Source organism: Pseudomassariella vexata, assembly GCF_002105095.1.
Source record: "Pseudomassariella vexata strain CBS 129021 chromosome Unknown BCR38scaffold_1, whole genome shotgun sequence".
NCBI lineage: Eukaryota > Fungi > Ascomycota > Sordariomycetes > Amphisphaeriales > Pseudomassariaceae > Pseudomassariella > Pseudomassariella vexata.
In genome coordinates this window covers 413,740-429,906 of record NW_024467956.1, presented here as the reverse complement: position 1 = coordinate 429,906, position 16,167 = coordinate 413,740, and the positions used below count along the sequence as shown (strand labels likewise).

General features: G+C 49.4%; 5 protein-coding genes across 5 annotated transcripts; 3 read left to right on the top strand and 2 right to left on the bottom strand.

The window, feature by feature from the left end:
• Positions 1-3,346: 3,346 nt before the first annotated feature.
• BCR38DRAFT_330007 (peptidase S28) lies at positions 3,347-5,063 on the top strand (the record flags this gene model as incomplete). Its single annotated transcript, XM_040854920.1, has 3 exons — positions 3,347-3,537; positions 3,596-4,552; positions 4,622-5,063. 3 exons carry the CDS (start codon positions 3,347-3,349, stop codon positions 5,061-5,063), a joined length of 1,590 nt encoding a protein of 529 aa, XP_040720583.1.
• A 323-nt stretch (positions 5,064-5,386) lies between these two features.
• Positions 5,387-7,032, bottom strand: BCR38DRAFT_329292 (metallopeptidase family M24; the record flags this gene model as incomplete). The annotated part of the gene is made up of 3 exons (XM_040854870.1): positions 5,387-5,580; positions 5,634-5,971; positions 6,020-7,032. 3 exons carry the CDS (start codon positions 7,030-7,032, stop codon positions 5,387-5,389), a joined length of 1,545 nt encoding a protein of 514 aa, XP_040720582.1.
• A 1,294-nt stretch (positions 7,033-8,326) lies between these two features.
• Positions 8,327-9,067, bottom strand: BCR38DRAFT_330534 (concanavalin A-like lectin/glucanase domain-containing protein; the record flags this gene model as incomplete). Its single annotated transcript, XM_040854972.1, has 2 exons — positions 8,327-8,729; positions 8,829-9,067. The coding sequence occupies 2 exons, from the start codon at positions 9,065-9,067 to the stop codon at positions 8,327-8,329; spliced, it is 642 nt and encodes a 213-aa protein (XP_040720581.1).
• A 1,244-nt stretch (positions 9,068-10,311) lies between these two features.
• BCR38DRAFT_453657 (metabolite transport protein) lies at positions 10,312-11,986 on the top strand (the record flags this gene model as incomplete). Its single annotated transcript, XM_040861617.1, has 3 exons — positions 10,312-10,523; positions 10,594-11,568; positions 11,626-11,986. 3 exons carry the CDS (start codon positions 10,312-10,314, stop codon positions 11,984-11,986), a joined length of 1,548 nt encoding a protein of 515 aa, XP_040720580.1.
• Positions 11,987-12,509: 523 nt separating this feature from the next.
• Positions 12,510-14,520, top strand: BCR38DRAFT_381153 (BcABA1, cytochrome P450 monooxygenase; the record flags this gene model as incomplete). The annotated part of the gene is made up of 5 exons (XM_040857410.1): positions 12,510-13,294; positions 13,350-13,413; positions 13,482-13,715; positions 13,832-14,152; positions 14,223-14,520. 5 exons carry the CDS (start codon positions 12,510-12,512, stop codon positions 14,340-14,342), a joined length of 1,524 nt encoding a protein of 507 aa, XP_040720579.1. The 3' UTR covers positions 14,343-14,520.
• Positions 14,521-16,167: the final 1,647 nt, after the last annotated feature.

Sequence of the window (16,167 nt, the reverse complement as noted above, 5' to 3'; positions counted from 1 at the left end):
CTGGCCCGATCAGCCCACAGACAAACCTCGGGAGGGCGGCGCGAGCATACGCGCACGCAAGGAGTCTGCCACCAACTGCTCGTATCTGAAGGAGCACGTCATTGAAGAGACATGTGCCATCAGCCCAAAGGTGAGGCTCCAGCGTCGACGCATGCATTATGACCGTGACTTGCGGGAAAGAGTATCATGGCATTGTTGTGGTAAAAAGGGCCTGACAACTGTGGTAGTAGACTTCCGCTCAACTGAAGAGTAGGTTGCAAGCTCCATCGCCTTGGCCAGACGGAAGGCCACGAGGATCATAGTTTAAGGGTGCTCGGGTTAAGGAAAGAGGGGGAAAATGGAGTATGTGACAGCAGTTGGAACATGAAAGAGAAGTTAAGAATACATCGGGAGGGCATGGGGAGGACCAGTCTTATATATGCATGTTGTGGTTGCAGACAGGGATGCGCTGCCGCGCGATACCGAATCGGGAAAGGGGCTAAACCCGGGAGGTGCGACAGCACATTCTCGACTACAAAGAGAACTATATTCTTCTAGGTCATGGCAAGGTGTAACTGGGAAGTGTATGCAATCCAACTGACTACCAACTCGCGGCAGGAGATACCAAGGTGATGCGAGTGCATATGGAGTGTGAATTGTTGTATTGGGAAAGGTTGCCCAGGTCAGATATTCTGGCCTGGCAGAACTATTTGTAGCTCCTATTTGCTATCTAGCTATCTTATCTAGAGTTACAGGGTAACCCCATGGGGTCACGCATCTCAAGGGTCCTACCCGGGAGTACTCACTTCGTACAAGACAATGTAACATCAAGTTATTCGAGTCAAGTCTATTCGCCTTTCCAAAAGTGAACACAATGGTTGTTTGAATTTACAATAATGGTCCATTAGAACCAAATAAATACTGCATATACCCTTTAAGCATCTCGCAACTTGCAATGAAATTGCTCTTTCGCGCCAGCTAATTGTTCGATTGCTATCTTCTATACATAAGCATCTGGTACGTGACCCCATGGGGGGTTACCCTATAGCTATAGATAAGATAGATAAGAGCTATAAAAGAGCTCTGCCAAGCCTGAATAGCTGACCTGGCCATCCTTTCCCAATACAACAATTCACATCCCATATGCACTCGCATCAGCATCCCTCGACAGCAAAGCCTAATCACGTCCTTAGTTACAGCAAGCCCATAATTGGACATGATTGGCCTGTTCAACCAAAGCGTCTACGCTTCTGTCAACGAACCCCTACGGTGCTAGGAGCATTCCCGCCGCGGACTTCGTGGTGTTCTAGGAATCCTCGACATTAACGAATGTAGAAAAATTAACAAAAAGGGTCACAGACTCTGGTGCATCCTCCATCAAGGACGACGCCATGGAAGCAGAGAGTGATGCAGGCATCGCATCTGTGAGTATTGGCGTTGTCGCTAATGGTGGTCAGAATGACGCGACGGATCAGACCAATGCTGCCGGCAACGTGGTCAGCCATTGTGTCCCTGAGGTCGAGCCATCCATCGATAAGGAAGAGGCGGCTTCACTGTTGAATGAGGCTCGCGAGAAGAGACACCGCTAAGGCGGATCTTAACAAGAACAAAGCTCGTAGTGTACAGCCAGAACTATTTCTGGCCGCCCCAAAGTCGGAACTTATGACTTTCATCAACGAGGTAGCGGACGCACAAATAATCGCCGAGTGCAATGATATGCGGAAGGATTTCGAGTTATTATAGACTAGATATTGCACGAGAGCTGCATAGTTGCGCCCCTTCGACGCGTTCCGTGGCTACTTCCATCACGGGGGTCCTTAGAGCACAAGTGTAAAGAACCCCTGTATTTTCTAGCTGCTAAAACACTAAGAAGTGCTTTAAGGGTGTGTACTAGTAAGTGAAGTCCTGCTGACGGAGTCTTGATTAATAATAGGTTGCGTATGATTAACAGTGGGTAACTGAGTTAAAGTCATTAAAACAGTGTGCCTCACTAATGGATTAAATTGGTGCTTATATTGATCACTGAAGTAGAGACTGTCTGTCTGTGCAAGTCTAGGGGACCTCGTTGTAACGAAACCTCTACGGTCTAGCTGCTAAACCACTAAAGAAGTGCTGTAAGGGTTTATGCTAGTAAGTAAACCCTGCTGTCGATGTCTTCATCAACATAAAAGGCGCGAATGGAAATAATCGATGAATAATAAGTTGTTGAAAATAGAGTCATTAAAGTTTATAAATCAGTTGCCGGTTCTTGAAGGCCGCTATAGGGACCGTTTCTACGGACTTTCGGGTCCTTATCTTAACGGCGGGCCGGACTATCTCGTCGTGCTCCGCCGAGATAGCAGCTAAATACCGCGTGGGAACGGATTAATTAGCGATGAAATTAGACAGATACGCCCTGGACGTTCGATAAGCTGTAGAACCCTACCCTTACAGCATGTTCTACAGCCTCATAGCTATGCTTCGTGCGTAAGATAAGCGGCCTATGCCGCCTGATAAGTAGTTGGAAATTGGGGCTTTTCTTACAAGCAAGCTGCCCCTGAAAAAGAGAACTCAACAAAATATATTTGATCTAAAGGACCATAAAATGAAATGAATGTGTTATGCTGTATAATTCAACAGGTAGTGTCGTCAGTTTTTTATTGTTCAGTGTTGGAAATAGGGCCACGTTGCCAATAAGGGTAATCCCGGTTAGAGATGTAAATATAGAGTTAAACCACGACCCCGCTACGAGTTCGTTCACGTAGGGCGTTCTCTTCCACAGCGTTAGAATGTCGAGCGTTACATCAAGCAGGTAAGGGGAGAGAATGGCAGGGGTACATATTTGATCGACTTAAGCATTGTGGTACAGAATGCAGGTCCTTTTGAAATATGAGCAAATTGTTTTGAACTTCGTAGATTGACCCGTGGGACACACCCCTGTATCTTGTGTGATACTAGAAATGCAACTATCAAGTGTTTTGATGACGAACTACCGCATACGACCCGTTCCACACGGCGCGCCAAGAGATTAGCAACTGAGACCTTCTGTCTTTGCTCTAGTTTGTCAAACTTTGCCGACTTTCCATCACGACCGACTGGCTACATCGACTTGTTACATCGACTTGTTAGGCAAGTGCAGGAACTGCAGATTGCCACCCCGGAAGAAATCACGACTTACCTGCAGTCCTACTAGCCAAGGTTCCCGCGCGGCGCAGCAACTTATTCACGACGTCGGCATAAGATTGCGCGATTCCCGTTAGAATCGTCCATGGTTTTGTGGAACTTGTTGAGTATCCCCTACATACTAATGCATCTATATTGAGCAGTGTGCCGGTAACTCATTCTCAGCATGGTGCGCCTCGGCTTCATCGCAGTCTGGCTTTTGCCAATGGTGCGGGCTTTGCAACGCTCACCGCTGCCAATCCTCAACCAGATCCAGTCGTCCAAGAGCCTCAATGCTCGGGATGTCGACCCTGAAGACCTCTACCCAGCATACAATCTGTCCACTCCAATTGACCATTTCCACAATGACTCGACGTATGAGCCGCACTCGAACGGCTCATTCAACCTGCGATACTGGTGAGCATCCCGTCCACTGCCTCAAGTCCACGAATCAGCTTTCTGACTTGGATGCAAGGTTTGACGCTCAATATTACAAACCAGGCGGTCCCGTCATTGTGCTTTCGGCTGGCGAAACTTCTGGAGTTGGCCGTCTCCCCTTCCTGCAGAAGGGGATTGTCGCTCAGCTGGCTCAGGCAACAAACGGGCTCGGTGTCATTCTCGAGCACCGCTACTACGGCACTAGCTTCCCTGTCCCAGACCTGACGACGGAAAACATGCGCTTCTTAACCACGGACCAGGCCTTGGCCGATACCGCGTACTTCGCCCAGCATGTCAAGTTTGCCGGCTTGGAGGATATCGATCTCACCTCCGCCACCACCGCCTACATCGCTTACGGTGGTTCCTACGCCGGTGCTTTTGTCGCTTTCTTGAGGAAGCTGTACCCGGATGTTTACTGGGGTGCAATCTCATCTTCCGGAGTCACCGAGGCCATCTACGACTATTGGCAATACTTTGACGCCGCCCGCATCTACGGCCCTCCGGCCTGCGTGGAAACGACTCAGAAGTTGACAAATGTCGTGGACAACATCCTCATTGGCAAAAATGACACTAAATATCCCGAGCAGCTCAAGGCGGCCTTCGGATTGCCCAACGTCACGCACACGGGAGACTTTGCCGGCGCCATCAATTGGGGTATTTACGGGCTCCAGAGTCTCAATTGGGATCCGGCGGAGAGCAGCAACTCGTTCTTTGAGTACTGCGATATTGTTTCAAATGACACTTTGGTATATAATAGCACGGAATCACTTACCGGCCAGGTGCAAGAATTCATCTCGGTAGGAGGGTGGGGCAACGAGTCAGACGTGTTGACAACCCGTATGTTGAACTATATCGGCTATGTTCGTTCCACTGCGGTTGCCCGCTGCGACTCTGCAGATCAGGATGAGTGCTTTGGCACCGTGGATGCATCATACTACGACGAGTTTGACATCTCACAAACGTGGAGGGCATGGCCTTATCAATACTGCACACAGTAAGTCCACGCCCTTATTCACGGCAATTCAAACATAAATTATTTCGCATTTTTACTAACCAACACCAGATGGGGTTATCTCCAATCCGGCAGCGGCGTGCCTGACGACCAGCTCCCGCTCATCTCACGCACCATCGACATCACCTACTCCTCAACAATCTGCCGCCAAGCATTCAACATCACCAAGCCCTCCAACGTGGAAGCTATCAACAAGTACGGCGGCTTCGGCATCAGCTACCCGCGTCTAGCCATCATCGACGGCGAATGGGACCCCTGGCGAGCTGCGACGCCTCACGCCATCGGCCAACCTGAGCGCGTGAGCACGGTGGACGAGCCGTTCTTGTTGATTGACAAGGCGGTGCACCACTGGGATGAGAATGGGCTGTTCCCTAATCAGACGACGCCGGAGCTACCGCCGCCAGCGGTGGTGGAGGCGCAGGAGGCGATAAGGGAATTTGTCAAGGCGTGGTTGCAGGACTGGAAGGATGAGGGTACGGATTATGAGGTTTGAATAGCTGGTATTTTGGGGTTACTAACTGGATAATAGGTCAGGTTAACAAGGAAATAGGAGAGCTGTGATGAAGGATTGGAAGGGTTGAAGTGTTACAAGTAATGAAACCGAGCTTAGGTTGCCCATGGAATCCAAATCAGGGCAAATTTGTTCATAATTGCGTCTACGGACTATGGTGGCTGTCAAACCTGGAAACCCAAATTTGCTATGGTTTACATCCTTGAACAGTTATATTCTTATTTCATATATAGTCTTCATTCACCTCTTCGATCTCGAGAATGTATTCGCGATAGATAGAATTGCCCAAGCGAAGCCATAAGCAACTATGGATCATACGGACTAATCGCTCTGCGACCCGTCAACAATTCCGCCTCGCCATCTTCCTTGACCAGGTAAATATCCTCATGTCTCACGCCGAATCGGTTCTCCAAGTAGATGCCTGGCTCATTGGTGAACGTCATACCCGGCTGAAGGAGTACCTTGGTGTTGAACTTGTTCAAGTAGGGGGACTCATGGGCTGCATATTGTGGTCAGTTTCCACAGACCAATGTTGGGAGGAGCTGGACAAACCTTTGATCCCAATTCCATGACCTAAGCGGTGTGTAAATCCGTATCCGTAGCCTGCGTCTTCGATGACCTTCCTCGCGGCAATGTCGACACTCGCGGCCGTGTTGTTGGGCATGAAGGATTTAGCAGCAGCAGTCTGGGCTTCAAGGACAATGTCCCATACCTTTAGCTTCTCAGTGTGAAGCTCAGTGTGCTTCTGCTCATGAGTATCGTGGTCCTGCAATAATCCAAACAGTTCGAACCCCGATTTCAAGAACTTATGAATGCAAGACCCTTTCTTCTTGGGCGGATCGATAAAGAAACTGCGGCATATGTCGGATGAATAACCAAGGTAGTGTGCCCTGTAAGTGTTAGCGTTAGAAGTCTGATACAGCAGACAGTCAACATACCCAACATCAATAACAACCATGCTCTCCTCCGCCAACTTCTTTCCTCCAGTCACGAACCCACCATGAGGCAACGCACCATGCTCCTCAAACAGTACAATGTTGAAAAAAAGCCCAAACCCAATTGACAAAAGCGCCCCATCAAGTATATCGCGCACCTCATCCTCAGTAAGCCCAGGAACCAAACACGGCCTCATAACCCTCACAGCAACCACAGTCCCCGTGTTCACCGACCTAAGCAGCTCAACTTCAGCCGGACTCTTGATCTGCCTCACCAACTCAACTTCTGCATTCAAGCCCACCGTTTCGAATCCCGTCTCCGCCAGGCCCCTGGCGATATAATCCCTTATTTCCTCATCCATCATTAACTTCGGCTTTCTGGCTCCGTCTTCCCCACCAAACTGCGCTCCAAAAAGCCTCGACTCCAACAATGTCCGATAGGGATCCCAATGCTCCTCCCACGTGACAATATCTAACTCTCCCTCGTCTTCCCTAGAGGGAATCCCCAACATCCGCACCCTCCCCTCCTCAAAACTGGGCGCCAAGAAGGCCGTCTTAGCCACGATCTGACCGCCAGACCCAGGGCTAGGGACGGGCATAATGAGCATGAGAAACGGCCGTTCTTCAGGCTCCCAGGGCTCCCAGTCTACTTGCGATGTGTTGCCGTAGTACTGGAACGTGTATCCCGGCTCGAGGACGAAGGCATCTATTCCTGTGGCGAAGAGGGCTTGGGCTAGACGGTCACGGCGGGTGAGGAATTCCGTCGCAGTGATGGGCGGGACGGAGAGGAAGGAGAGGTTTGAGTTGTGCAGGTTTGTGAGGGTGCATTGTTGGGCTTTGGAAAAGTCTGAGCTGGTATTTGGGGAGTTTGACAACCAGGTAAGCGAAATCCAGGCAAGATTGAAAAAGACGGCTGGAAGAACGGCGATGAGGAAGACGTATTTTGAGAGGCCTCGACGAGGCGGAGGGGTGACGTCTGGCGCCTCTGGGCGCGGATTGATGGGTTGGTAGCCCATGCTGATGGCTTAGCAGCTGGGGGATGACGCTCAACTGACGAGACGGATATCCTGACGCCTTCGGATTGCTGTGTTGAGATTCAAAACATTTGATGTTTTCTTCTGGACCTATTGGTTCAGGAGGTACCGCCAATTGCCGACTTGCCGGTGAGAGGAGATACTGTTAAGTGGAGACGATCGGGAATCAATCGGTTCCGACACGGAATACCATGTGTCAAAACTCGGTGTCACCAAAGTCCTGTCACTTATTTATCGAAATATAACTTAACCGACCAACTTTCTGTATGTACCCACCCCAGTTTTTCACAAAAATTACGGGATCACAACAATAACGCGTCTCTCGTTCACTCCGCAATGGTTCTACAATCACGCACAGAATAGCTAATCCAGTAGAACATAACGGCGACGATTTCGAGCCTAATGAGTTTGTTTGTGACGGTTGTCACGTGATTGACCCACACTGGTCTGAACAGATTGATAAGTGGTTGCAGATATCAAAGTCAGGGACTTTGGTATTGGTCTCTTTTGGTGAAGACATCTGGTACGGTGGCGTAGTGGCAAGGATTGCAACCCCTGGCGCGGCGTGACACTACAAGGACTTAGCTAGGTACTGTCCCGGGGCTGAAGCCACTGCGGGGCGATATAAGATGCTAGCATCCTTGGATCACCTTTCCTACTCTTCGCTTTCCCCTCCTTATGTCAGATAGGGCACCTGGTTCCTAGGTTCAGAAATGATATGGCACTAGAGAAGACTAGTGTCACTTAAAGTTCAGACGGCGAAATGAACCCCTCTTCCCGAAAGTAACTCCAAAGTTACGGTCCACTCAGGGGTCAGACACCTAAACAATGTACCTCCGACATGTTCTAAAGAATCTATAAAAGGCAGAGCAACGGAAGTTCGCGAGAACAGAAGACAGACAACAATATACGCACTGCTGACTACTCGATTGGACACACGTGATATTCGACACCTTACCGTAGCAACTGAATACAATACTTTGTCAACGTTGCGAACATATTTCTTGTGAAACTACCAAGGGTAAATCAAGCTTTCGCTACCTCGTATCGAATAATTAATTCAACCGAAATAGACAATTATCTTTCACCGGACTACCTCAATTACTGAACCCATGCTCTTTCGTGGGCGTCGGCGATTTGATATACCGGGAAAACTGAGCGGTAAAATATAGGAAAAGATCAAATAGTTATCAGAAATGATATTTACAATTGCCAACGAACAAATAGAAGCTCGACCCGATCACTCAATCTTTTCCTCGCTTAACCCGCCCGCCGCCTATGTCACAGTAATACTAGCCGTCCCACTACTCCCATTGCCCCCCGTAGCGGTGTACCCCTCCGTAGCCAGAATCATATAATCATGGGACCCCAACCTGAGTCCAACATTCGCCCACTCAGTAAAGTGTCTCCCCGTAGTAACCGTCCCATTAACGCGCTTCTCCGTACGCACTGACCAGTACTGCTGAAAGGTCGCCGTGCCCACAATTGAAGGCTTATTGACGCGCGTGCTCGTGTATAGCTCGTACGTTCCCTCCTCGAACGTGAAGTTCCCCTTCGCTGTCCATGGTTCGCCTGGACTTAAGTCACCATGTGATTCGACGATGTAGTACTCGATTAGCGGGTTGCGGGTCCAGCCGTAGACGGCGAGGTAGCCGGGACCAGTGGGGGAGTAGTTGCCGCTGTAGTTGACAGTCCTGTTGTGGAATGAATGTGTTAACCGTTGTGGATTTCCTTGTTTCTTGTTGGTGATAATAGCTTGGGGTCTGGAGAACAGTTACGATGGGCTGACTTGCCTTGATCCGCCGGGACTCCATCCCTTGCCACATACGAAGCCGCCTGTTCCCGACCAGGTAGCGCTGTATTGGCCTCCTGCGCCGTTGGTGCAGCGGAAATTACCGCCACCCTCGGACCAGAAGGAGTAGTAGTAGCCTCCTTGACGATCAATGAGCTCCCCAGGAGCGGTGAATGCTCCTTGGATTAGGACAGAGATGGCGGTAAGAAGTAAGTATGAGAACATGATGGTGGGGTTGATTCAAAACTCTTAACTCCTGTTATTTGGGATAGTTCCCTGTATGAAGATCCTCTTTGGTCAAGTTAGGAATAGCTTCAGGTCTGTACAAGTGCAATGCGTTGAGTATTTGGGGGGGGGTCCTGGCGATCTATTTAAGGATGCTTCCGGAACACTGTTGATCAAGTATAACGGCGCCAACTGTCCAGGCTTCATAGGAACATCCTCGACCTCCCGGCACAATGACTTCACTGTATTTCTCGGTCAAGAGGAGCTGTTGCCTCTCCTTAGTCCCCGCTTTAATGGTTGAAGGGTCACATTTCTTTACCTGTTTTAAACCAAGCTGGAAGATCACTGGGTGTGTACATGTTTCACTGTGAAAATAACCGGTCTTGTCTGGTTCCAGCGCCGCGGGTAAAATGGAAAGGATATGGCTATTAAGCAGAAGTTTCCCCACACAACTGCCGAGGCGGAGAAGAGAAATCCGGGGAAGTATCGTCTTGATTGGTAATTGCATCACTATAAATGGTAATACTTGCGTGACCAAATTTAGTTTTCCTTGTCCTTCTCCGCTCTCTTTGTGACACCACCCACTCAACTCAACAATAGCTAAGTTTATTAATAAGCGGCTTTACTGGCAAGGGGTAGGTCTCTAGCAGATACTCTCAACTGTTTTCGGAAATATCACCGATCTCGAGTCGCCCAGCGAATTATCAGAATGGATAGTATGCACTCTCTAAGAATAATCTGGTTCTGCCTATGCATCCCACTAGAAAGTTAATTCCACCGGCATACCGTGTGATTCACTCTTTCCTACATACTGGTGGGATGTTATTCTTAAGCCGCGTTACAGACGTGCTCAACATAGCGAAACACAATAAATTCGCTTGCATGGATGTTGTTCACATCTGCAGATATCGATGCGGCTCTTGCGTCACGTAATACGAAGTCGCTCAATCAACTTTGATCATTGACGGAGCCGATGCCTCTTAGACGAATGAGATTCTCAGATAGCCAAAGGACAAGGATTCCTCCGGGATCAATCGGGCACGTAATCATCGCCTATCCGGAACCGACCGACATCCCCTGTCATAGTAGGATTGCTGGCGATTAGTTGGTTGAATGGATACGCCAAGCAACTGAAGTCAACAACAACGGAAATTACTCAAATGGCGACTATCTCTCACCAGTCTGAAGATCCCTCGTCTTTGAATTCTGGCTGGCTAACTGCTGCACCAGACCGAGCAATCGCGATGGCGACCGAAATCGCCTCAGAGGCAGCACCAGGCCAAAATGCAGCCGACATTATTGCACTCAATGAAAAGAAGACAGTCGAGTTGGGCAACGAGGTCTCTCACGACATTGAGATCCTACCGACCAATGAGCCGGAGAAGACGTACTTCAGCAAAGCCTCCGTGTGGCTCATGATTCTCTTCTCCGGACTGGCGATTGGTTCAGATGGCTAGTATGCTGACATCCATCCATTCATCCAAGGCAATTGGTTTGCTGGGTTAAACGACTAACCATTGACACAGCAATGCTGCAGTAATCGGCAACGTCGAGCTCCTCCTCGCAGTCCTCTACCCTGAATCATTGACCTCTGCCATCTACACCCGCCTCAGCAATGCTTTCCTCATCGGTATGATCGTCGGCATGCTCCTCTTCGGCGTGGTCGTCGACCAGTTAGGTCGGAAAACCGGCGCTGTGGCAACCACCGTGCTTCTCGTTCTGGGCATCGTTTTATCCACTGCCGCGAATGGAACGGACCAAACGGGTATGTTCTGGATGCTCATCATCGCCCGCGGAATCGCAGGTGTCGGAGCGGGGGGTGAGTACCCCGTCAGCGGCGCCGGTGCGGCAGAGGCTACGGATGAGAGCGGGAAGTACCGCAAGCACCGGGGATTCATGTTCGCGATGTTGGCGGATTTATCTGCGTCTTTGGGGTACGTCTGGGGTGGATTGGTGCCGTTGTTGCTGCTTCTTTGCGTGAAGCAGAAAGAGGAACACTACGATATCGTCTGGCGGACTTCATTCGCGCTTGGCCTCATCCCGCCGCTCGTCATCTTCTGGTTTCGGCTACGCATGGCCGTCTCGACGGCATACCGCAAGTCGGCCATGAGGAAGCAACGCGTACCGTACTGGTTGGCGCTCAAGCGGTATTGGAGGCCCCTGGTAGGGTGCGCCGGGACGTGGTTCTTGTATAATTGGATTTCAATCCCTTTTGGCATTTTCAGCTCGACGATCATTTCGAGAGCGAACACAGGGGAGAGTTTGGTGAAGAATTTGGGGTGGGGAGTGGTTATTAACTGTTTTTACATCCCGGGGCCGTTCCTCGGCGGATATCTCTCTGATAAGATTGGAAGGCGCCAGACTATGGCGCTGGGGTTTACGTTGCAGGCTGTCATGGGATTTGTGCTGGGTGGCGCCATGGGACCGATTCAAAGCATCTTCCCCCTCTTCGTCGTCATGTATGGCATTTTCCTCACACTGGGTGAAGTTGGACCAGGGAGGTAAGTAAACTGCGATACCCAAAGAAGCGATTATTAGATGGGACTGACAACCTCCAGTACCGTCGTTCTGACGGCGTCCGAATGTTTCCCGACCTCCATTAGAGGTCAGATGATGGGGTTCGTTAGCGCGTGGTCCAAAGCCGGAGCTGCCATCGGCACTCAGGTTTTCACTGCAATATTGAACGCCTATGCCGATGATCCGTCGAAGGGAAACCAAACAGCATTCCTCATCGGCTCTGGCTTTGCGGTACTGGGAGCAATCGTCGCCCTTTTTGTTATTCCCGAGGTATCGCGCCGGCTCGACGACGATGATCAAGCCTGGAAGCAGTACCTTCAGGAGAACGGCTGGGAAGCGAACTGGGGCGATGAAGAGACGAAGGATCCGGCCGGTGTTGTGTTGAACAAGGCTGTCTCATAGGTTGCAGGCCCCATCCTTCTACTGGGTGATCTAGATGCCCATACCAGTGGTTTTCTTGGACTGGTTATGATCTTTCCACGTAGTTGCATCAAATATTCTAATATGCATTACAATAACATATTTGGGTCTTGTCTCCACTTGGACAACGGCTTTCGTCCCATGTATCTATAGTAAATAACCTTATCGTTGTAGCCGCCGCATGCAAGTGACCAACACGCAATGCATCGGATGTCAAGAAAGAGCCAAACTCTAATTGACCAGTTTCTAGGCCACCCCCTCTTAGAACAGTCTAGATCCTCTACAGACAACATTTTCTGCAGAATATACCGGCAGGTAAGATGCAATTCAACAGCAGGCTTACATGTCACTCGGTTTTTTGACAGATTTCGTGCTGGATGACCACGCGGGGATCCTCTAGCGAGTATTTTAATAGTGTGAACTATGAATCTCAATCTTGCTCCTTAGCGAACCTTCTTCGTCACAGCAGACAATCGTCACACTTCATCCGTGGGAGTTTTCCACCATGGCGTCCATACCGTCCACCCCTCTCGACCTGACCCCTGGCGCCTGGTGCCTCCTAGCCCTCAGTATCTACACAATCTACTTCTTAATATCCACAATCTTCTCCTGGCACCGTCTCCGGCATATCCCCGGCCCCCCACTAGCCTCCCTCTCCTACCTCTGGCTCATGCGCACCGCTACCAGCGGCGCCCAATATTGGCTCTACCGCGACCTGCCCTCCGTCTACGGCCCCCTCATCCGCGTCGGTCCCAACGAGCTCTCCTCTTCCGACCCGGAAGTCATAAAACGCATTAACGGTGCCCGCAACGGCTATCAGCGGGACCCTTGGTATCTGGCCGCTCGGTTCGATCCGTATCATGATAATATCTTTACGATATTACAGGCTGAGAAGCACGATAGGCTGAAAGCGAAAATTGCTGGGGCGTATAGTGGCCGTGAGACGCCCAGGGCGGAGGGCATTGTAGATGATCAGGTGAAAGCGCTGGTTAAGTTGTTGAGGGAGAGGTATGTTTCGACACCGGGGAAGAAGAGGGTGGTGGATTTAGCGGAGGTGACTTCGTATTTTACGATTGATGTTATTACTAGAGCGGCATTTGGGGAGGAGTTTGGGTGTTTGAGGACGAATTCTGATGTGTATGGGTTTTTTGAGAGTGTAAAGAAGGCTTGGGCAGGAATAGCGGTTGCGCTTGATGTTCCTTGGACTCGGAATATTTTGTTCTCGGATCTGTACTTGCGGGTTTTCGGGCCGAAGCCGACGGACGAGGCTGGGTTGGGAAAATTAATGGGGTGAGTTTCGGGGTGACGGGATCATGTGAAGGGTAGTCTGACTGAGTCGTTTTAGGATCGCCGAGGAGATAGTGGCCAAAAGGTTTGCGGCTGACGCACGAGAGGAGAAGGATATGCTTGTGAGTCCCTTTTTCGCATGGAATTTGTCCCGTACGAACGGCGCGCAACTCACCATCTGGGGCAATAGGGGTCTTTCATCCAACACGGACTGGACCGCCAAGAATGCGCGACCGAGGCTCTGTTTATGATTATCGCCGGCTTCGAGAATACGGCCTCGGTCATTCGGACAACGTTGTTGTATCTCATGTCGTCCCCACGGGTATATCAAAAGTTCAAGGCGGAGATCATGCAAGTGGTCAGGAATGGAAAAGTGTCTAGCCCGATAACTGTTGAAGAGGCGAAGAAGATCCCTTACTTACAGGTAAGATGCATATCAACGACCCAACAGCGTTCTAGTTTGCTGTCATATGCACTTGCCACATTTCTGTAGAGTGGACATATTATCTCATCTCTAGCTAATCGTCTCTCCCTTTCCAGGCAATCATTTATGAAGGCATCAGAATGCGACCCCCGGCTCCTGGACTGTACCCGAAAGCAGTGCCTCCCCAAGGAGATGTCATAAGCGGCTACTTCATACCAGGCGGGACAGCTATTGGTATGAACACAGGAGCTTTAGTTCGATCGAAAGTCCTTTTCGGAGAGGACGCCGAGGTCTTCCGCCCCGAACGTTTCACCGAAGCCGATGATGCCACCCGGCTTGAAATGGAGCGGAACGTCGAGCTTGTGTTCGGGCACGGGCGCTGGATGTGTGCTGGCAAGGTAGTAGCGTTCATGGAGTTGAGCAAGATTTATTTCGAGGTTGGTATTGGATTACCTCTATCTGCGTGCTTTGAAAGAGGCTTGCCACTAACCGCAAAAATTCTTCTAGTTGTTCCACGCTTTTGACTTCCAGCTTGTCAATCCGATGAAGCCTTGGGATTCTTTAAGTTTCAGCCAGTTTATTGAAGACAATATGTGGGTTCAGGTGACGGAGGCAGAGACGGCTTAGACAATGGTGTTATCTCAATTCTGTCGACGAAGAAGACGTGTTGAGTAAAGCATTAAGGCATAAGGGCATCCATATCATAGCATTTACTCCGGGTTGGCTATTCTTTATTTTCTGTCTTCTAGCTATGCGTTTTTGTCATCTATTGACTATATCCTCGGCCTTCCCGCTGAATCCTCGCTACTGTACTTATAAGAAGACTAATAATGGCTAATTCCTTGCTTACATATAGTTGCATACTCAAGTATACCGATACCATTCTGTCAGCACAGCCACATTGGGTGTATGGCTGGGCCTCACCTGTATGGTGCGGGGACTTGATGTTGGCTGGTTTTCTATTATTTGATTATTTCACCGACCAACTCACCCCTTCAAAAGATTTGTCTTCAAAATATTCACCATAACTGACTCAAATTCTGTCACCGAACTTGAGTCACTCATTCTAATCAATCAGGAACCTGCATTCTCTCCTTTCCCATACTTACTCTCTACAAACTCCGGCTCAACTTTGCAGGATGTCCACAGCCTATCGGACTTATTGCAAGCTATAATAAGACATTATTTAAATGTGTCTCCGCCCTCTCAATTCAAAATGAGTAGAGGTGACCATAAGTGTCTTAAGCACAGATAAATGTGCTTCTTGGCTGCACATTTTGAGAGTGACTGATAAGAATAAAAATTACGATTAGGGAATCAGCATCTGTGGAAATAAAAGAATTATTACGACGTCCCACTCCGTATAGACTTTGTATTTAGCACTAGTGAGAACTACGCATATCTAGATAAGTACCCTCCCCGCATAAAACCTGTGCCGTCCCTTGCTAACAAAATCTGAAGTCTGAAATCAACTACATTTCTGGGAATCTCAGATCACCGCTGCCTCTATGAAATTTGTACCGTCATGGCCTCCTCAATTCCAGTGGCCTACCCACCACCTCCACTATCCAATAAGCGCGTGCAGGGACCGATCAGCACAAATATGATTGTAACTTATCATTCAAACTTGGCCCGTGTGCTATTCTCCCAGCTGGCATGCGATATACCAACGCCGGCAGTTTCAAAGCCGGGACCTTGCTACCATTCAACCAGCCTGCCTTTACTTATGACCTGTACGCTCGCCTTCTCAGTACCGACGATGATGAGAGCTCTGGAATTCATTTGCTACTCTCTATGTTCAACATGGAGCGAAGACTGCCACTTTGGAAGAGGATTGGGAGGGCAAATGATTTACTATAAATGCTCAAGTTTGTCCGAACAAGCTTACCTTCCCCGGTATGAATGTAGATGGCTGGGAAGAAGATGACGAAGCAGTACAAGTCGCGCTGTCTCTGCCGCGGGATGGTGGACTAACTCCGTAGATTCCTCTTGTCTTCCTCATACCCAGATAAGCTTTCGATATTCATCTTCAACCAGAACTGTCCCGCGGGTTCTCAACAACCACGAATAAGCTGACCCATGGTTGTATTGCTCAATATCCTGTCTGCTTTCCTTCATCATTATGGATACCTATAAAGAAAGCATGATTCCCAGAACGCGTATTCTCCGCCTTCATTATGAGCAAGCAAAGGCTCACAAAAACGAATACCCATCCTCGGCCTTTTTTCGGGTCTTCCTCCGCTTGACATCGAGATTCATGTATAGATGTGGATTCAAAATATGCCTGTATTCTCGACAAATACATTGGATTCATTGAAAACAATATTCCCTTGAGAATGACACCGGTGGTCTCAATCTACGATGGATTATTCGGAGGAGCCTGCCCAGTCCTCAAGTTACCAGTCTGGAATGACGCACGTATCGGTGGACGACAGTATAGTGGACAATCCGG